We start from the raw sequence: 19,420 nt of genomic DNA on the forward strand, positions 1-19,420 counted from the left end.
TTTCCTAATGGTAATTTCGGGGTGTATTAAACAGATGGCTGAAAAAATGCCCTGCAGCTCTTCCTTGGGTTGCGTAACACATTGCTTTTTGTGCTGAAGTCTTGGCGTTCTGCTGTTAAAAATGTTGGCGGTGTCCCGGCTGATTCCAGTGGAAGCAGGACTGAGCCCATCACGCTCGATGTCACCAGCCTGGCTCGATGTTGCAACCCTGAAAAAGCTAGTAAAAAAGTGAAAAAGTCCTGTAGTTAGTGCAGCTGCACGAAAGCACCTTTTTCTTCCTTGTGTTTTCATTAGTACCAGCACCTGGACAGGCGGTTATCGAGTCCTTTTTCACCTTGGCTTCATCAGAAAGCTCCTCTCTCTGGGTTGTCTTTACAGTCACATTCCACGTAGGAGAGATGGCAGGTGGTACCTAAAGGAGCTTATGCCTAAACGTACACTTCTGCCCTCTGTGATGACTCCGGGGGTTGTGCACGGTGTGACAAACCGGGGATAAATTCAGAGCTTTGTCCCTGTGCTGCATCCTCGCGGCGTGCAGGGGGAGGTGAGAGGTGCTCGTGTTGCTGGTCGGCCCCGGGGGCTGCAGTTCGCTTTGGTCCCTGCTTGGGGTTCACGTTGCGCTGGGGGTCAGTGGCTGTTGTCAGGTGAGTTGGGTGCTGTTAACAGGGGGCTCTGCCTGTTTTTGTAATTGTCACCAAATTATTGTGGTGGAAGGAGAGCCAGTAGAAGGCTCGCTGGGCTGGTGAGTTGTCCTTTAATGAAGTGTTGGCTAGCCTCACGGGAGTCCTGAGCTCTTCTGGAGCCCCAGCAGGGAGAAGACACTGCCACCTCCCTGCTCCTGCACCGGCTCTCCCCTGTGCCTTCTGAAGCAGGCAGGTGCAGGGCTCTCACGTGGGAGAGCCCTCTGGCCAGGCTGAAATCCTCTGCCGGCGTAAAGCCCTTACCTGCCTTAGCAGCTTTACGTGCGGAAAACCCAGCACAAAGCAGCCTTTCAGTCACCTTCTCTTTAGCCTTGTTTCGAGCACGGTGCGGGGAAGTGCCGAGCTTGGGCACTTCCCCAGGCTGGCTTCTGTGTCGGGGTGCTTCGCTTGCCATCTCCTGTGCCCTCCCCAGAGAGGGGAGCGCCTGCTGGCCAGGCCCCTGCTTCGGGGCAGCTCGTGAGCCGACGTGCTGGCAGGCTGTCCTGCTTCGCCAGGGAATATTGCCTGTGGAAGAGAGCATGTGAAGGTCTGGCTGGAGCGCCCAGTAAAAGCAGACTTGTGGAGCCAGCTGAGGAAGAGCTGGCACAAAGGTCTTTGTATCTACAGCGAGTCAACGCGAGCTAATGCTATTAGGGGAGAAATCCTTGGTGAGAATTCAGCGTAGAAGTCTCTGTGCAACGGCACCTACTGGGTACCTATCGCCTGTGAGAGAGAGGAGCAAGAGCTGTAACTTGGAGCTGTGTTGTTGTAGAGAGCTCGTGTGCAGCCCTGAGCCCCTGGTGTGCAGGGCAGCCTTCTCCTCGTCGGTGTCCTGGTGCCCAGGGGCTGCCTCCAGAGTAAAGCATTTGCCTGAGTTCTCTCCCGGTGTGAGGTTTTCTAGGCCCCCTGTTCTGGTTGTGATTACAGAGCAGTGAAACAAACTGGAGTTGTTTTACGTATGAAGCTGTTAAGCAGTGGTAAACCAAAAAACAGTGCAGCTAACTTTTATAAATTAAACTGGTTGAGTGCTGTAGCGTTAGAAGTGCGTATGGGGCAGGGTGCTCGCCGCAGGGTGCAGAAGGGAGGCCGAGCCCCTGCCCCCAAACCGTGCCGACTACAAGGAGACGTAAAACAAGGAGACACCATTCGCATCTCCTGGATGTGAAGCTGGCTGTGGAGGCACCCCCAGGTCAGGCGCTGTCACGCCGCTGATTTGGCTCCCGGTCTCGGGTGTGAAAGTAACTCAGATTCACGTGGCTCGTTGGACAAAGCGCTTTTCCACCTCTGGAAGGTCACTTCCTCTGGGCTAAGGGGAAAAACTGCTGATGAGGCACAGTAAGTGAGCCTTGTGCGTGTCCGTCCCGTGCCTACCTGGGGCGGAGGAGAGGAAGTGGATGACTGCTGTTTCCTATGGTGCAATGTAGATGGCTGGGGTAGCAGGACCGCGCTTCCTCTCCTACCACACCTTAACTTTCCTTTATAAAAATGCTGACAATGAACTAGGAGGTTCCTTTTATTTTTTTTTTTTCCCCAGCAATGAGTAAGTGGCTGTGGGGTAGCGAGGGGACGGGTACAGGGGGAGCAGGGAGCTGTGAGGGCAGGGCTTTCGCTGCCTCGTGCCGCACAGACCACGGGAGGGTCACTCAGGGGAAGCATCTCGGCCGTCCTCACGGGGCAGGGCTTCCCAAAAGTTTCTCACAGACTTTTTTTTTTTTCAAAGGATGCTCAATGTGTTTCCCTTCAAACATTTAAACTAAGCAGGAATTAACCACTGCTGTAGAGAAAACTTTGCTCTGGCTGCTTTCACAGGCCTGTTTTCCTTTCCAGAGGGGTATGAGGCAGTGCCGTGATGCCGCTCGTGCCCCGGAGCCGGGTGCAGCCCCCTGCAGCAGGGACGTGACACGCGGTGGATGTCCCTGTGGGGAGTCAGACTTGCTTTTACATCTTCGGTCTTCCAAAGGCAGCCCTCCGAGTATTTCTGCCAGGCGTGTTTCTATCTGAGCTCACGATGTAGTGTTTTCTGTTTGAGTTTGTTCAAACACAAATAAGGCTTTGTGCCGCTCCGCCCTCTTCCCCAGCAGCCAAACTTCATTACCAGACTGCGAATTTCACCTCATTTCCTCCAGGGTGTCCCGGTGCCAGGTTCAGACAGTGCCTTCCATTCACTACCCCCTCCAGCCTGTGCGTGTATGTTTTTATGACCTGATGCAGCTCGCAGACTTCGTTGGATTTCAAATGTCGCTGGCGCCACTTTTCAAACCCCAGCTCTTGTACGCAAGTGCTGCTACACGAATGTTTTTGTATAAATCTCCAGCTCAGTTCTGTGCTGTCAGGCCAGCTAGGACAAGAGCGTCATTAAAAAGCAACTTAAAAGTAGTTCAGGCACACGCTGCTTTTTCCATGCTTCATTTCTGAGTGTTTGGCTTTCCGTCACTCCTTTTCTAGCATTGCCACTGCTGTTCTTTGCAATCTTGGATGGACTGTCCATGTGCTTAAGATAACGTTGTGCTATCTTTGTCTCCTCATTTTCTGAAAACCAGGCCATCCTTGTGCAGTCTGCATCACTCTCACAACCTCTGGGTCATAATTAGTGATTAGCAATTCTTCTAATCTTCTGTACAGATGGAGACCGGTTCATTCTCAGAGACTGCAAAGAGGATAAAGCTATCAGCACTGGAAAATATTAGCTTAAATACCCTCCCCCACACACACGTACACTTTTCCCTGCTAATGCTCTGCCCTCCATTTAAATGTGCATCAACTCTGCATGCTGGGGAGGAGAGGTGGGGAGAGAGAGGGCCATCCAAATGCTGAGAATAGCCCAAATGTGCCGTTGTTTAGCCAGTGAAAGCCATCCCTGACAACCCAAGCAATGTAGATTTTAAGACTGTGGCTTCCTGGCTTGGTTTTCCAGCTGATGTGGGAGGTGGGCTGGGTGGAGGGTACGTGATGTGCACGAGAGCACCGTGCAGGTGGGTGGCTCCTGGGAGGGAGGAAGGCAAAGGGCTGGAGGGTGGGAAGAGAGAAATGGGGAGAGCGGGGAAGGGCAGCACGAGAACTGCACAGCATGAGAAGCGCGGGCTGGGCAAGCAGGGAAAGAGGAGAGATGGGAATAAAACCAAATGACTCAATGGAGATGTCAAAACTGCTCCTACTCAAAGCCGAGCACAGCTTCTGAGGAAGTGTGGGAAAACAGGTAGAGAAAAAGAGCAGAAGTGCACGAGGAGGGAACTGAGGTTGTAAAGAGACAGCAGCACAAGGGGAGCGATCTCCCCAGCAAGGTGGCAGCCCTGGGCACAGGGGTTTCTGCTGTGCCCATGTGGAGCTGCCTGGCTGGTGCCAGACTGGCCGCATCTGGTTGCCACCGTTGTTTTGGGAGAGAAAATGTGGAGAAAGCCCTCCAGGAAGCTGGCTGGGCACATGCGCTCAGCAGACGTGCAGGTCGGTGTGTTTGCTAAGCTGTAGTGAAAGTGGGTAATTCCTCCCCGACAGCGAGCAAGCTGCAGCTGCTCACCAACGGAGCTGGGGGCGTGCGCCCTGGGATGCTCGCGTCCTCCGGCTGCTGCAACCTCCTCCTCGCACTCTCTTTCTTTTCTAGATGAGAAGAAAAGTTAGCTTAAAAAAATATCTGTGGCCCACAGCTGAATTACACGCCCAGATGTGCGTTTGTATAAGCTCCCTGATCCTCCGAGGAGCTCTGCCCTTCCCCTCTGTCAACTATTCCTGTCCCTGGTGGTGCTCCAGCAGGGCAGAAGTTGGCACCACCCAGGTAACCTTCACGTCATTTCTCTAAGGAAAAATGACTCACTCTCTATTTTCCATCTTATTTTGTGGCTTTGGATTCTGTGTTTTGGAGATAAACACAAGCTTGTTGCTCTGAAATACTTTTCCCAAACTGTCTCAGTTGCCACCCCGTAGTTTGCCAGTGCTGTCTGGAGCAGCCGGCTGGACCTGAACTGGCACCATTGGTCCTGTGGGGCCAGCTCATGATTTTTTCATGAAACTTGTGATATTGAGAGCTCTTGGGAAACTCTTGGAGTCAGGAAACAACATGAGAATACTACACAAAGTAAATGTGAAGGAAAAAAAAGTCCTTGTTTGCAGCAGTGTAGAAGTGCGTATTTGATCAAAGCCAGTTCCTCTGTTAAGGAGGACAAGACACCTCCAGATCTCCAACTTAATTTCCTGTTGTAATTCAATTTCTCATCTCTAGATTATAAATATTTGGGTGGAAAAGTCTTCATACTTTGTCCTTCCTGTACATAGTGGTTGCTCAGTCATTGGGAGTGCAGATCTCCGAAGGAGAGAGAGCATCCAGCTCAAGGCAACGAGTCCTCGCTCCCAGTGGGAGCTTGTTGCGGTGTGTGTCCAGAGCTCCTGCCTGCTCTGTGCTGAAATGCTGATCAATAACACTGACCTGTGTTTGTAAAGGAGAAACAGCCTCTTGTTTTCTATTTTGAAGTAAATGCACGTGTAAAGTTGAGATCTGATGTCTCTGGTGTGCCTGGCTGGGGGTTACAGATTGCGTGCTGTAGAGGAGCTGCATCCTGGATTTCTTTGTGTGCATTTCTTTGGGGTTTCTGCTTTGTGGGTTTGTTGTGTTTTTGTTGTTGTTGTTGGTTTTTTTGGTTTGTTTTCAATGAAAGCAGTCTGAGTTGGTTCTGCAGTACCTGTGCTCTTTGAGTCGCTCGTCGTTGCTGTGTCAGACACCCGGAGGTGTGGGAGGTCTGGGAGGCTGAAGTGCCAGAGCGGGGCTGGACGTGCTCCAAGCACAACCCCGTGTGCTGCAGGCAGAAAGCAGCCCTGCAAAGGGGACAGCAGGTAGATAAACTGTTCCTGTGCCTCCACCAGCACAAACTGCACCCCTGGAGACCAGCCCTGGCAGCAGAACAAAATCAGCTGGCCGGCCAAGGGTGTCACCTTGGTGTCTACGCTCCTCTCGAGGGGCACCCTGGAAGGGAACCTGGGAAATGCCGTGCGACGTCGTGCCTGGGGTGTCTGCAGCGAGGGGCGAGGAAGAAATGAGAGCACCGAGTTTGCTGCCTCTGCTGCGCGTTACTTTACCTGGCCTCAGGAATATAATCTGCTGAAACTTGTTGAGCTGGAAAGGTGGTCCTGAAACCACAGCTCTGTTTGTGAGCAACTTCTGGTGAAAGGGGCTGAGCTCCTTTGCCCCGAGGTGGGCACCGTGTGTCATGCCCGCGGCCAATAACCGCTTTTTGACTTTTTGGTTTTATAATAAAGGGGTTAATATTACAAAGAAAAAAAATGGTTGTAGTGCTTTCCCTGCTCACCCCCACCCCCTGGTTTTAACAATCGCATTTCAACCTCTTGTGTCCCCTGACTCACGCTGGTAAGGCTTTTGTTTCTGAATCTGTAATCAAAGCAACAAATGCTAAGGTCACTTCCTTGAGATTATATGGCAACGGAAGAAGTCCGGGATCGTGTCTCCCTTCTTCCTCAGCTTGAATGTACAGAAAATACAAAGGCTGAGTGCACGCTTGTTGTTGGGGACTTCTCGGGTTTCTCCAGTCCTTTTAAACCCAGCAGGGTGTGTGGCTTGGAGGTAAGAGGCTGTATTTTAATTTCTGATGCTTAGCAATAGCAAATAACTTTTTTTTTTTTTATCGTTGTTGCATTGTCTGCTGACTTAAAAATAATACAGAGCTTGGGAACTGTGCTTGCAGGAGAGAAGGCAGCCAGAAAACAGCACAGAGCAATGTGAGTTTGCTTTCAGCAACCTTTTTGCTTGCTCTTTTTAATTCTGATAGACGAGTCCATAACAATTTCTGTGCCTCTCTCTGCACTCCGCTGGGGAGGTAGGGGGCTGTTTGTTTATTCTCGGCATTTACAGCTGCTTTTTCCTGCTTTTGTTGTTCGCGTTGTCCTGGCTGCTTTAGGAAAGTGCTAAATCCAGGCTGTATTCTGGTAGCTCTGCAGCACTGGAAAAGCAGGTCTGTAATTTCTGCTTACAGAAAAAAACGTGTTTTCAGATATTACCCTTACAGGCTGCTCTGAGATACGATTTACACTGAACAGAGCACAAATTCATAAGTCACCAGAAAAGGCAGTCAGTGCCTGGCACAGTAGCTCCTTTCAGCTGGTAATTATTAAATGTCCCATCAGTAAGGCTCCCACCCTTCCCCCCCAAAAAAAAAACCTGCTGAGGTTGGCACTGGGGATGCAGAAATGCACATGGAGCTCGTCAGCGGCTGTTGAGGAAGAGCCTCTGATGAGAAGAGCTTGCTCTGCCTTAGCACCAAGCCTGGAGCAGTCCTGAGCTGCCCGAACACTCGGGGTGCTTGGTGGGGTGCTTGGCACGGAGCTGGCCCTGCCCGGCTCCTCTCCACCATGCAGCCGATGCTCAGTGTTTGGGTTTATTCCAAACAACCGACGCTTTCAGGCTTTTCTTGCTGTATTTGCTTGCTCTTTGAATTTTTCTTAAGCTTACAGAAGTTACAGGTGCCTCAGAGGTTCAGATGGACTTGTGATATAGCCCTTATTTGTATTTTTCTTTGCCTCCTGCTTACCTCACGTCTGGCGGCCGGGTTTCCTGAGGGGCCCCTGCCAAGCATGGGAGCAGCTGGAAAAGTCCAGGGAGAGGAAGGGGGAGGAAAGGGCCGGGGTGGAGGATGGAGCGGGGCGGGCTGGAGGATGAACGGGGTGTGAGGACCCCGATGGGGAAGGGATGCAGGGTGCCCTAGGGGTGGTGGTGGAGAAGCAAGGAGTGCAGCCCAGCACCGTGCTGGCTCTGGGAGCCTCCCACAGGTGCCGCCGGGAAAGCTCTGCTCGCTCGGGATCTTTTTTCCCCTTCTTTCCCAGGAGAGTGCACGGGAACAAAACATCTCCATGGGCTCGTGCGTGGTAATGACCCGACGGCAGCGGTGCTGAGTGAGATAAGCACGCCCCTAGCAGACACCGGTTCGTTGGCCGAGTTCTGCCAAGGAAAGCAGATGTTGGATGAAGTATTTCATTGACTTGATGTTTATGGCAGATTTGTGCTGATTGCTTCCTATTAATTTTCCTGATTTTTTAGGACTAGCTGTAGAGTTTTGAGGCCTGTGTATAAGTTTCCTGTTTGCTCTTTTCTTCTTGTTCTTATTTTAGATCCTGTGCAAATCGGCAAATGATCGGTAAAATATAGTCAAGTGGAAGAGTCCCTTAAATCTGCCGTGCCCTGCAAGAAGAAATGAAATAAATAGGAGAAGGAGGCTTGTAGGGAGAGCGTGTTGGCGCTTGGCCCCGAAAGCCGCAGTCTCCTGTGGTGGGGGAGAGCACATGGGCTGTTGCTCTGCCAGACTCCGTAAGCCCCACTAGCTGAGCCAGTAACATGAAAGTCAGTTGATGCTCTGCAGGAGCCAATTTTGTCTTCATATCTTCAGTTCATGGGGCTATTTTAGGAAGGTGCCATGCAACCCAGAGAGCCTTTAGGCTCCGGTTCCAGGCAGTGTGTTTTATCTCTAACTCTCTGCCAAACTTCACGTAGAGCCAACATTTCCTTGGAGAGCATCATCAAAGGGGCATTTGTACCAGCTTGCACTGAAGTGAGTAACCTCCAGCCTGTCTGGTCTTAAAATGCGATTCCTGTGCGCGGCGTGTTCCAAGGCCAGCCTTCAGCAGGTCTCCGTCCCTGCTCAGCTCCCCACTGGGACAAGGAGCACAGGGAGGTCTGCAGCCCTTGGAGAGGATGGAGGCAGCACTGGAGCCATGCTGGCAGCATGGGATGTGTCCTGAGGTGTCTTGCTTGCAGCACGAAGGGTGAAAGATGTAGCCAGCCGCCTCAGTGCGTTGCCAGCTATTTAACGTTAAGCAGATCCTGGCTTCTGTTAAGGTTAATAGCAAGATAACAAATGATTTAAGGCGAAATGCTGGCCCTGTTAAAGTTAACACCGAAGTTCATCGACTGCCCTGGAGGCGGACTTCAGCCAAAGGCCTCGTTATGGCCTGGAGATGGGACAGGGGAGGTGGCGTGTCTGGAGGTGCGTGCTGCTCCCCGCATGGCTGCGGAAACTGCGCCCTTCAAAGGGATCAGACTGGGAGGAGACCTGCGTGTTCAGCCCCAAACCCTGCCTGGTTAGAGGGGCAGCAGCGAGGCAGGGTGTGTGTCGCTTCCCAGACCCACACCTCAGGGTGCTTTTCCGCCCCTGCCCATCTCCCACCCATGGGCCCCTACCCACACCCATGGCCTGCAGAAAGGCTGGCAAGAGGCACGTGTCCAGGCGTTTTGGGAGACCTCTTTGGATCCTTTACAAAGTTTCCATAGGAATGCTGGTATAAAACCAAATCCTTGTTTGTTATCTTTCTGTTTTTTCCTGAAAGCTTCGTGTGACCCTGAGCGCTGGACCACGGTGAGGTTTTGATCTCCCAGTGAAGACCCTAGGAAACTCTGAGGTCATTTATAAAGCATTACAACCTACAACTTCTTCCCTGCTTTCCCCCTCAGCAGCACACAGGCTCCTTCCTTCCAGAGGGACAGCCCTTTGCTTTTATTTTCCTGGGATGTGCCTGGTTAGGGCAGCTCTATATGGCAATACATTCGTGCATCTTATTTCTTACTTTTCCCAGGCAGTGTGTGTCTGCAGCCCAGACGTAAGCCGGCTGTATCCGAGTCAGAGAAGCAATGCTGATTTAAGGCAGCTGAGGATCTGCTCAAAAATGCCTTCATGGCTGAAGGAGAGGAAAAAAAGCACAAAAAAACCTCCTAAATCCTGATGAAAATCTGAGGTCAGCATAGGGGCTTCAATAGCAAGCTTTGAAATCTGTTACAGCCTTAAGAGTTACAGAAGAAAGGTTTGGCAAAAATTCCTTTACAGGAAATTACTGGCGTGGCGTTATAGCTGGCTAGCTGCAGCTCAGGTAGGGATTTGGGGACGGAATCCTCTAAGTGCGGGGCTTTTTCTTGTCTGGGCTCACGCACCTGTGAAGCAGTGCTGCTGCATCAGGCACCAGTAAAAAAAAAAAAAAAGTGGTGAGGATTTGGGGGGCCCCCATGCCCCCAACCTGGGGGAGGTTGGGTCTGTGTGCTGAAAGGGGTGGCATCTCGTGAGTTGAGGGGAAATAGTTCTTGCTTTTTGCTATCCCATATGATTTCCTTTAGTTCCTGGACTGCTCAAGCTGCTCTGAAGGCCGTGCCTGTTTCAGGAATGAGGGATCCAGATTTTGCAAGCTGTGCTCTAACACACCGGTGTGATTTCTTGGAGAACCGATGCTGAAGCCTTTGTATGCAGGACGATTGTTGGGTGGAAATGGTCCCCACTTCTCATCTGTGGATCAGCAGTGGGGTTTTCTTTACATATAAATTCATACTATTTCTCTATTCGCTCAGGCAGCAAAGTTTAATTCCATGTGGCTGCCCTGTGAGGAGCTTACAGCTCTGTGCAATGGGGAGCAAAGCCCTGCTGTCTGTCACACCTGGGTATTTTCCAGGTGCTCAGTGACAGCCCTGCCCAAGCACAGGGATTTATTGTGAGGAAGGGAAGAGGGGTTTAAGTCCTGCTTCAGGAGCTGGTATTCTGTCAGCTTTTTTTTTTTTTTTTTTGACCTAAGGGGTTTTTTTTGGAGATTTCCTGTTTACACCATAATTACTTTTTTCTTATTTTTGTTTCTGAGTGTGATGACACAGATGAATGTCTAAAAATGTTGGAAGTAACAACTGGCTTCAGCTACGGAGGATGTTACTGCTGAAGAGAAGTAGCATAAATATCCTGCGTGTTTTTTTCCCCAAATAAACATTCAGGCTCAGGATATTACAGTGAATTGGTTTAAGTAGCCAAGACATAGGCTTTTTCTCTCTGCCTTACTTTTTTTTTTTTTCCCTTTTTAAAGGACTGACATCTCGGAAAATCTTGCTTCCATGACTTTACATGGAGAATTTGTCTTAGTTTTTGTCACAAGTGAGGTGGAGGAAAAAAATGTGTTTTTCTTCTTTTTACTGAATGCTGTTCAGTGAACAGTATTAAAGTAATATAAACCTAAAAATGCAAAACAAAACTTTTTCGTCTCACTTTGTAAGAACTCCTGGCTAGATGAAATCTTTCTGAATATTTTAACCCATTGTTCCTGAGACCCTTAGATCTGGAATAAACCATAGATCCTGAGAATGGTTTCTTCTCCTTCATTATGTTCATTTAAATAAATCAACTTTTTGGTGGAAGCCCAGTGCCACTATCTGCCTCTATGTTAGGGGGGGCTGCAGAATTGCATTAATACTCATGCAGTAATACTGCATCAGACAGGGTTTTTTATTCTCCTTCCTATTCCTTTCCTTTTTTTTTTTTTTTTTTGAGTTTTATATTGCTTGCTTGGGTGACTTTGGGAAACAATAAGAATCCTGCAGCCCCGTATCTCAGGATGGTTTTGCCATTACATTGGCAAAAACAATGTTTGCGTTGCATTGCTCTGCTAATTTCCTATTGAGGATGAGATGATACGGGGATGCTGAATGAATGTTATGCTGCTTCTTTCTGTACTACATAATAGCTTAAATATTAGCAGCCTTTTAAAAATAACTTCTAAAAAGACTAACATGGGTGCTTGTTGCAAAAATATAACAAAATTGTTCATTTGCCCAGACAATGCAAAATCAATGAGAATAAGCTGAAAACACAGATGTGAGTCTATATATATCTCAAGAGTGCTTGTGCTGCCCCTTAACTGAGCCAGACAGCTGGGCTCATCTCATGATTGATTGGTCCAGCTAAATAGAAAATCAATTATATTGTTCAGATTAGCGAGGCGTTCTGAATTAAAGATGAAAACGTGTCTGTGAGGGGCTTCCAGGGCACTGGGTCTCGGGCAAGGAGGAGCCCTGCACCCGGAGAGCTGGGGACCAGGTACAGGCTCCTCCAGAGCCCAAGGAAGCTGGCCAGGCAGACAGATGTGCTGCAGAGAAATAAATCACACCCGTGTCACTGGGGGAGTTAAAAACAAGTCCTTCGGTTCCAGGAGCTCAGGGTGTCTGTTTGCTGAGCTGAAGGCACCCTTCCAGAGCCAAAATCCTTTATATCCTGTGATACTGTGGTGGCGTGATGCTTCTTATGAAGCTCCCCAGTTTTTCTTCAGGCTCCAGGAGAGGACCAGACCACTGATACCTGTGTCTGTGCTGCGCTTCTGAGCTGGTCTCGCAGCTGCGATAGCCTCCTGAAGCTTTCTGTTCTGCTCCCCGTATGAACAAAGCTTGGGAAATATGTGAGGGGAGAGCTGCCTCTTGGAAGCGACCTCTGACGCGGGTGAGATTCCTGATGCAGGATGGGTTTGTGTTGCTCCCTGATGGTGGCTGGGAGTGATTTGTTTCCAGTTGCGGCTGTAAGTACAGAGTAAGCAGGAGAAGTGCACTTTGCCCCATTGGGAATGGGGTGGGGATTTTTGGAGCAACCTCTTGCACATCTGCAGGAACCACGGTTGCTAAAGCCTTGGGACTGCAAGAGGCGCCTGAGGGTTGATGTTTGGTCTTCCCTAGTTAACTCTGCTTAAGATCTGAAGCCTGCAAGCAAATCTGGTGGTCACCCCACCAGATCTGTGCTCCTCGACAGGGCTCTGGTGCAATGTGGGGAGTGCCCACATTGTGCTGCTTTGATGCTCTGCCTTGTCACCCTGGTGAAGACACCTTAGCAGGCACCCAGCCATCGGGTGTGCCAACATGGACAAATAAAACTATTTGAGAGCGTCCAAAGGACGGCTATGAAGATGGTGAGGTGTCTGGAGGGCAAGGCATGTGGGAGTGCTGAGGTCCCTGGGTTTTGTTCGGCCCAGAGCAGAGCAGGCCGAGGGGAGGCCTCATGGCGGCCTGTAGCTCCCTCCTGAGGGGAGTGGAGGGGCAGGCGCTGAGCTCTGCTCTCTGGGGACAGCGACAGGACCCGAGGGAACGGCATGGAGCTGGGACAGGGGAGGGTCAGGCTGGGGGCTAGGGAAAGGTTCTGCACCCAGAGGTGGTCGGGCACTGGGACAGGCTGCCCAGGGACGTGGTCACGGCACAGAGCTGTGAGTTCGAGGTGTTTGGGCACCGCTCTCAGACACGGGGTCTGGTTTTTGGGTGGTCCTATGCAGAGCCAGGAGTTGGACTTGATGATCCTCGTGGGTCCCTTCCAACTCAGGATGTTCCTTGATTCTGTGATTTAGCTTTCCAGTAGTCTGGGAAGCAGCTGTGTGAGTTCTTTGAAGATGAGATTCCCGGAGTCCCAGGTATTAAACATTAGTCACTGATTCAGGAGATTTCAGGAGTTGGATTAGTTGGAGGTTTTTCATGTTTTTTTTTAATTGGCTGCTGGAAGAAAATTAGGGCTTGTTTTTACACGCAGACTACCATGATGACTTTGAATACTACATACTATTTTGTTTTAAAACCGGTCCCGTGGTAAGCATGTGATTTTGCCTTACATATACGATGTGGGCCACTGCTAAAAGGGGCTTCACTTTCCTCTAGAGCTCCCTGCTCTCTCCTCTCCTTTGCCTCAGAGCTAGCAGCAATGTGGGTCGGTTCAGCTTGCTGATCCACTGGAAAACTGATTTAGGTGGTGGTTTTCCATTGAGAAAAGCATATGCAGTGGGGAGAGCTGGGGTGCCCCCTCCAGCAGGCTTCCCCACAGAGGGAAAGTGTAGAAGCGGCTGCCATGGGGGAGCTCGAGCACCCTCCGAGCAGAGTTGTGAATATTCAGCCCTTCTCAAAATCAGACTCTTAAGCTGTGTACTTACATTTACTCATCAATAAAACCAGGGATAATTATATCTTGCCTATCATCAGGGGCGTTGTGAGGTTTAATTACTTTTAAGGTACATTGTGATCACCTTGGGTGGCTGAATAGGAGCACAGGTTGTGGCTGGTATTTCTTTTATGTTTTAATCTCACCAGCAACCTTCCTCTCTCCCCAGCACAAGGCTTTGTGTATGTGTTTGCTATAATAGAAACCCTTTTTCACTTAACAATAGACAACTGAGGCAATTAAAACAGTCAGAAGTGATTAATGTGATTTCACTGGGTAAAAAGCTAAAGCAGCTAGCAGTTAAATAATGGCAACCCTTTTGCAATCTCAGAGCAACAGATGGGGAATGATTTAAAAACACTATTGGACCTGACACTTCACAACAGGGGCAGATTGGTAACAGTATGTCAGAGCCAGAAACGTGCACCACCTTGAAGGGTGCGCTGATGAAATGATTAACTGATGGTAGCGTGCGGCTCCTTTATGCACGTGCAGTGGCAAACCTGCAGCTCTAGGTAACAAATGGACCCGTGATGGGATCGTAATGGATTGAAGGGCATCAGACAGCGTGTGCAGCAAGCGGATAAATTGCATGGAGCTCACTGGGAGCCAGCATGGGGACGCTGCAATTTTGTTTCCAAACCCCGGAGGAGGAAGCTGGGAGTGTTCCCTTGCAGGGATGCAGCCGTGGTTCATATTGAACTGTCGCTGGTGTCTCCATGGTGGTGCAGCCTCTGGTCTGCACCCCTGCGTGCACACACTGCCTGAGGTCACTCTTCATCTGGCCCTTCTGTGTGAATTCACACTGACAGCAGAACAAGAAAGCCAAAGAGAAGTATTTTCTCCATTTAGACTTGCTCTGTTAATGGTCCTTTTATGAGTATTGCTGTTTTGGTGAGCAATGCGATGCTATCTATAAATATATCCCTATTTTTTAGTAATGTCTGTTGGGGGATATGTCTATAGGGATATGTCTATCCCTGTTTTTTAGTAATTTTTTTAGTAAGGAGCACCTGTGGTACCGACACCAGTAAACTCTCTCCATTTTCCCACACAAGACGAAGCTGTGCCTGCAGACGTTCATCTCCAGTCTTCTTGTAGTGCTGCTCGGGAAGAGGCTCCCTCATGGGTTTTGCTCAAAATGAGCTCAATTAGTTCAAACAATAAACCTTTGTTAATTCAGCCTCTTATGGCTGAGAGGGGCTGGCTGGTTACAGCAGAGGCTGTGTGCTGCAGCCCTTGCTGCATGCAGCAGCATATTGAAATGGGCCAGTGCCGGGGAGAAGGGAAATCACTTCAATTGTACTGGAATCGGGTGAGGGAAGGCTTTATTTTCATTGATTTTTAAGTCTTTGCAAGTTTTGGGTGTGCAGCAGCCTGGGGTTGGCTCCTGCAGCAGAGCTCTGTCCTCGTCACCATCACAGAGAAGGAACTGCTGCATCTTGCTGCCTAATCCCATGGGGAGCCCCTTTGTGAGCAATCCTCGGCCTCTGCTCAGAGCTCAGGATTTACAGTCTGTGAGGAGCTGGTGCTGTCAGGAACACGAGTCACTCTGAGGCTGTGAGAAGGAATACAAAAGCCAGGTTTCCTCTAGCAGCTCTCACCCCCGGCGCCATGCAGCTGGTCCTTTGCCTGCACTGGCCGGAGCCCATAATTAGAACAGAGTTTGAATAATGTAAAAGCCTTTGTGCAAATGTATTATATTTCAAAGGGCAGATATTAAAAGGGCATAATAATGTGCAGCTATTTCTGAATTCTCCTGTGAAGAGGAGAGAGATGTTGATTGCAATGGATAAGTGTGACACAGAGTGGGAACCAAAGGAGTCCAGACATAACAGCAGAGGCTGCACATCTCGTTCTGTTCTTAATGCAGTTCAAGCATCTCTCTTGACCTGTACATGCATGTATGGAAGCATCCTTTGGAAGCAGCAGCTTCTAATTCTCGTGAGAAGTTATGTAAGGGAGAGCAATAATGTGCCAGTGGAGACTCCATTCAATTTGGAGACCAGGTCCCGGTCAGCAGACCAAATTCAGACTGACCAACCCATCTGCAGGGTTGGATGGATGGAGGTTTCTTCGGTCCTTGGTCATCTCCACTTGTCACCGGAGCAGAAAGTCCTCACAGAAGGTCGCTGAGCTCCGGCACGGCATTGGTTCACTGATCAGTGTCAATTACAGGCTTGTCGTGTGCTGTCCTAGCCTCACGTGGCCCTGCGCAAAGCAGTGAAGTCACAGATCCTCGTGTTTCTGACGGTGCTGTGTTGCTGTCTTTGCAGATGACAGAGGGCCGGCACTGCCAGGTGCATCTCCTCGATGACAGGAACTTGGAGCTGCTGGTTCAGGTAAAGACCCCTCTGGTTTGGGCACTGGTAGCGTGGCCAGGCCCAGGGCAAACTGATTTTTATTCTGCTCTAATTGTTCTGCTCTAATAGTGCCCCATGTAACTGTGCCACTGCAGGGAGCTGGGAGTGTCACCGAAACGGTGACCATCAGTGAAGTCTTAAGCCATGCAGAAGTTCCACTGAAAAAGTTGTGTTGGGGCTCTGAAGTCCCACCAGTTTGGTTGTTAAAGTGGTAATTTAAGCTGCTAAGTCACCCAGACCTCTATAAATGCTTCGTCACCTTCCTCTGTGTGCTCCTAATTTGTCCTTTAATTGATTAAAAATAATGTTTTTTTGCACTAGTGGCCAGATTTCCCTGCCTTTTTTTTTTTAGGAGTGCCACTCAGGGCCGAGCTGTAAGTGCTATTTGAAGAAAGACATTGCATCTCTTACTAGATCTAGCAACTAAGAGAAGTGGAATTAATGGGCATGCTTTCAACATGCTGTCTGCAGTTGTGTCACTGTTTGCAGAGATTATTTAAATGAAAGGTTTGAACTGAACTGAATAAAATGGTCTTGAATCTTTCAACAGCCCAAGCTTTTGTCTCGCGAGTTACTGGATCTAGTGGCCTCGCACTTCAACCTGAAAGAAAAGGAATATTTTGGGATAACTTTTATAGATGATACGTAAGTATGCTAATTCATTTTAAAGAGTTGTGGTTTATAGCAAAGTGAAACCTATCCCAGACACTGTGGCAGCTCAGTGTGATGGAAAATAACTTTCTGAAGAAAGATTTTCCTCCCTTTTGCTTGCGCTGTGATGAAAGAGGAAGGTACCAAACAGAAAAATACTTGGAAAATATCTTGCTGGCATAAAATGGAAAATTCTTGTAAAATCCCTTCCTGACACTTTCACTTTTCTTGTTCATCTTACAAGACGAAAAAACTGATTCAGAACTAATTTCCCATGTGAACACCCCCAACTTCCCCACTCTGCGCTTCTAATAATAACAAAAATGAATTGGATTTATTTTTGAAACAAATAGCTTGTATTGCTTTCCACCTTAGTCTCAATGTATTATCAATGAGTCGTTTGAACCCAAGTGTCCTTAACTGTGAAATATGAAGGTAGGCTTCCCGTAAACAACTTTTCCTTTTGCTTGCCTATTGCTTTTAGATATCCAACCTACTCTGCAGACTGCCAAAAAGAGCTGCAAAAGCAGCAGATGTTTTAAATGCACAGCCCTCCCTCCCTTCCTGAGCCGCGCTGCCGCGGTGTGAGCGCTGCACCCCCTGACAGCTTCCGTGGTGGCTGCCTGGGATGGGCAAGGTGCTGCAGCCAGAAACCTGCTTCTGCTGCTGGAGCCAGCTGGGTTGATGGAAATCTCAGCCGTTGTTTAGATGGATCTCTCAGAATTGCCCTGAAATGCTTTCCCAGGTGTGCGGGGTGCAGCCCAGCAGGGTGTCAGCTCCCCAAGGGCTGGTGTCTTCAGCGGTGTTACCTGACGGCTCCCTTTTGCATGGGAGCAAAACCACGTAAGATAGAGGGAGAAACAGAGTTGTGCATAAATACAGCCCCTAAATAAACCTTTTCTTGTCCAACGAGAATAATACCAGTCCCTGTTGCTCTCTCTGCTGCCACTTTTATGGTGTTTTTGATGGGAGCCTCTACCTACAGACCACGTTGAGCTGAGGTTGGGGCCACCCTGAAGCACTGGCTGCTGGGGCTTACAGGGGTGGTAGTAGCCACTCGCCTCTGGACCCCCTACTGCGGCAGTATTATTATTAAGTTGCTCTCGTCTTGAGTATTTTTGCCACATCCTTGTCCTTTCAGCTGAAGACACCTTCTTCCAGCTCTACTATAAATGCCTTCAGACTGCTTGCTGTTCACACGTGGCTTTTTCGAGAGCAGCCACAAAGTTCTGCTGGAGGTTTTTGGTTGCTGGCGCTCCCTCGTGGCGAGCTCCCTTAAAGTGCTGCTAGTGGGTTAGCTAAGAGCTGTTGGCTTCCCCAAAACCACCTGTGGGACTCCAGAGGCTCCCTTGGGTGGTGCGCACGGCTGGGGCTGGGTGCTTGGAATGAGCGTGTGGCCTCTGGAGGGCACCCATGCTCCGTGGCTGGGTGGACCCAACACTTTGGGGCAGCAGCAAGCTCTTGGGCTGCCCTGAGGCCTCAGGGTCATGAGGGAAGTTACTGGGGCTTGGGGGATTTATTTTATTATTTTTATTAATCTTTTAAAAATATTTATTTTTATTTTGCTTGTGGTTTGTTTTTTTTTTTTTTTTTTTCCAATTTGAAGAGGCCAGTTTTGGAGGCATGTAAACTGCCGCCCTTCGCTACAGATCAGGTCCCCCTGCTATGCACGAGAAGTCAATGAAGTCCCCCCATTTATAGCACAGAAGGGTCCACTTCCTTTTTTTCTGGATGCCACGCTATGGCTTTTGTGCTACAACTGAAAATACAACTGTAAAGAGTGTTCTCATGTTCAAAAGTGAATTATGTCAACATCTGAAGTTAGGGATAAAGAGGAAAGAATTTGAACTGTTTGCCGGCTTCAGAGCTGAATTTTGCACTTTTTTTAAAGTAATGCTTGGAGTAAACATGTGTACTGAAAAGACCACATTTCCACATTTCCCTTCCTGGTTGTAACCATCCCCTCAATCTGTTTCTGCAGAGGTCAGAGCGTCTGGCTGCAGCTGGACCACAGAGTCCTGGATCATGACTTGCCCAAGAAACCCGGTCCAGCAACTTTGTATTTTGCTGTTAGGTGAGTAATTGTTTCCACAGAGAAAACAGTACCCACTTGGTTCATTTATCTTCAGTGATTTTTGTTTAAAAGAATGGATTAGTGATATAGGAAATAAATGTCAAACCAATACGTTATTTTTAAAGGGTGACTAAGTCCTAGGTAAGTGCTGATTTCTTTTGTGTTCAGCTATGAAATCAGATAGCTTGGAACCTGCTACTTTTTGAACTGTTACTAGCACATTGTTCCTTGCTTTTTGTTTGTTTAAATCGCCCCCCCCCCCCTTTTAAATCTTTTTTTTGTCTGACTTGTCTTTAATAGTGCTGAATTTTGATGCACTTTCTTTAAACAATCACACTTTTTCATGTTCTTATGTTTACTTAAGGTTTGTCAGTACTTGAAAGGGATTGCGGATGGCTTCTTTGCTCACACAGCTTCAGCCAGTCCCCAGGAGAGAATAAAATCCCTGGCAAAGGGATGATTTTGGCCAAAGTAATTACGTTACTTTAGGGCTTTCGCTGGCAAAGCTCTGCTGGTTAGGATGTGTTTTTTTCAGGCCTGTAGCAGACAGAGCTGTGCTGGCAGAAAAGACCAAGCGTCGTATTCTTAATGTTGTTGGAGTTTATATTTTTGTTTTCCTTAGTCTGTGAGGAAAATGAGAGCAGACTGACCTCATTCACTTTTCGTATCAAGATTTATGCCTTGTGTGCTTAATTACCTGAAGCACTTCCAAAGCAGAGCCTGTTGTGCAGTTTGGTCAGTTGGCACCATTGCCCTGCCACGTCCTCTGCACTCTAGACACAGAGAGAAGGGTTCCAACAAGTGGCACTTTGTTTCTGTTGAATATGTGCTTATTTGTGATGGAGTTCAGAGCTTCTCTTCCTCCCCCCTCCCCCACTTTTAACAGAAAGGGGAAAAAAAAAAAAAAAACATTTAAAAAGGGTTGATGGGCTCTTCAAAGTATTTGCTGTTTGA

At 48.8% G+C, this 19,420-nt stretch overlaps 1 protein-coding gene across 6 annotated transcripts in view; it reads left to right on the top strand.

Moving 5' to 3' along the window:
* Positions 1-19,420, top strand: part of FRMD4B (FERM domain containing 4B) — a 113,679-nt gene that overhangs the window by 39,927 nt on the left and 54,332 nt on the right. For all 6 annotated transcript variants that reach the window (XM_035547081.2, XM_050712875.1, XM_050712876.1 and 3 more), the window contains 3 exons: positions 15,655-15,720; positions 16,292-16,386; positions 18,374-18,466. In XM_035547081.2, the coding sequence (XP_035402974.1) occupies positions 15,655-15,720; positions 16,292-16,386; positions 18,374-18,466 (254 nt within the window). The remainder of the gene's footprint in view (positions 1-15,654; positions 15,721-16,291; positions 16,387-18,373; positions 18,467-19,420) is intronic.

This window comes from Cygnus atratus, chromosome 10 (assembly GCF_013377495.2).
Source record: "Cygnus atratus isolate AKBS03 ecotype Queensland, Australia chromosome 10, CAtr_DNAZoo_HiC_assembly, whole genome shotgun sequence".
In the NCBI taxonomy this organism is placed as follows: domain Eukaryota; kingdom Metazoa; phylum Chordata; class Aves; order Anseriformes; family Anatidae; genus Cygnus; species Cygnus atratus.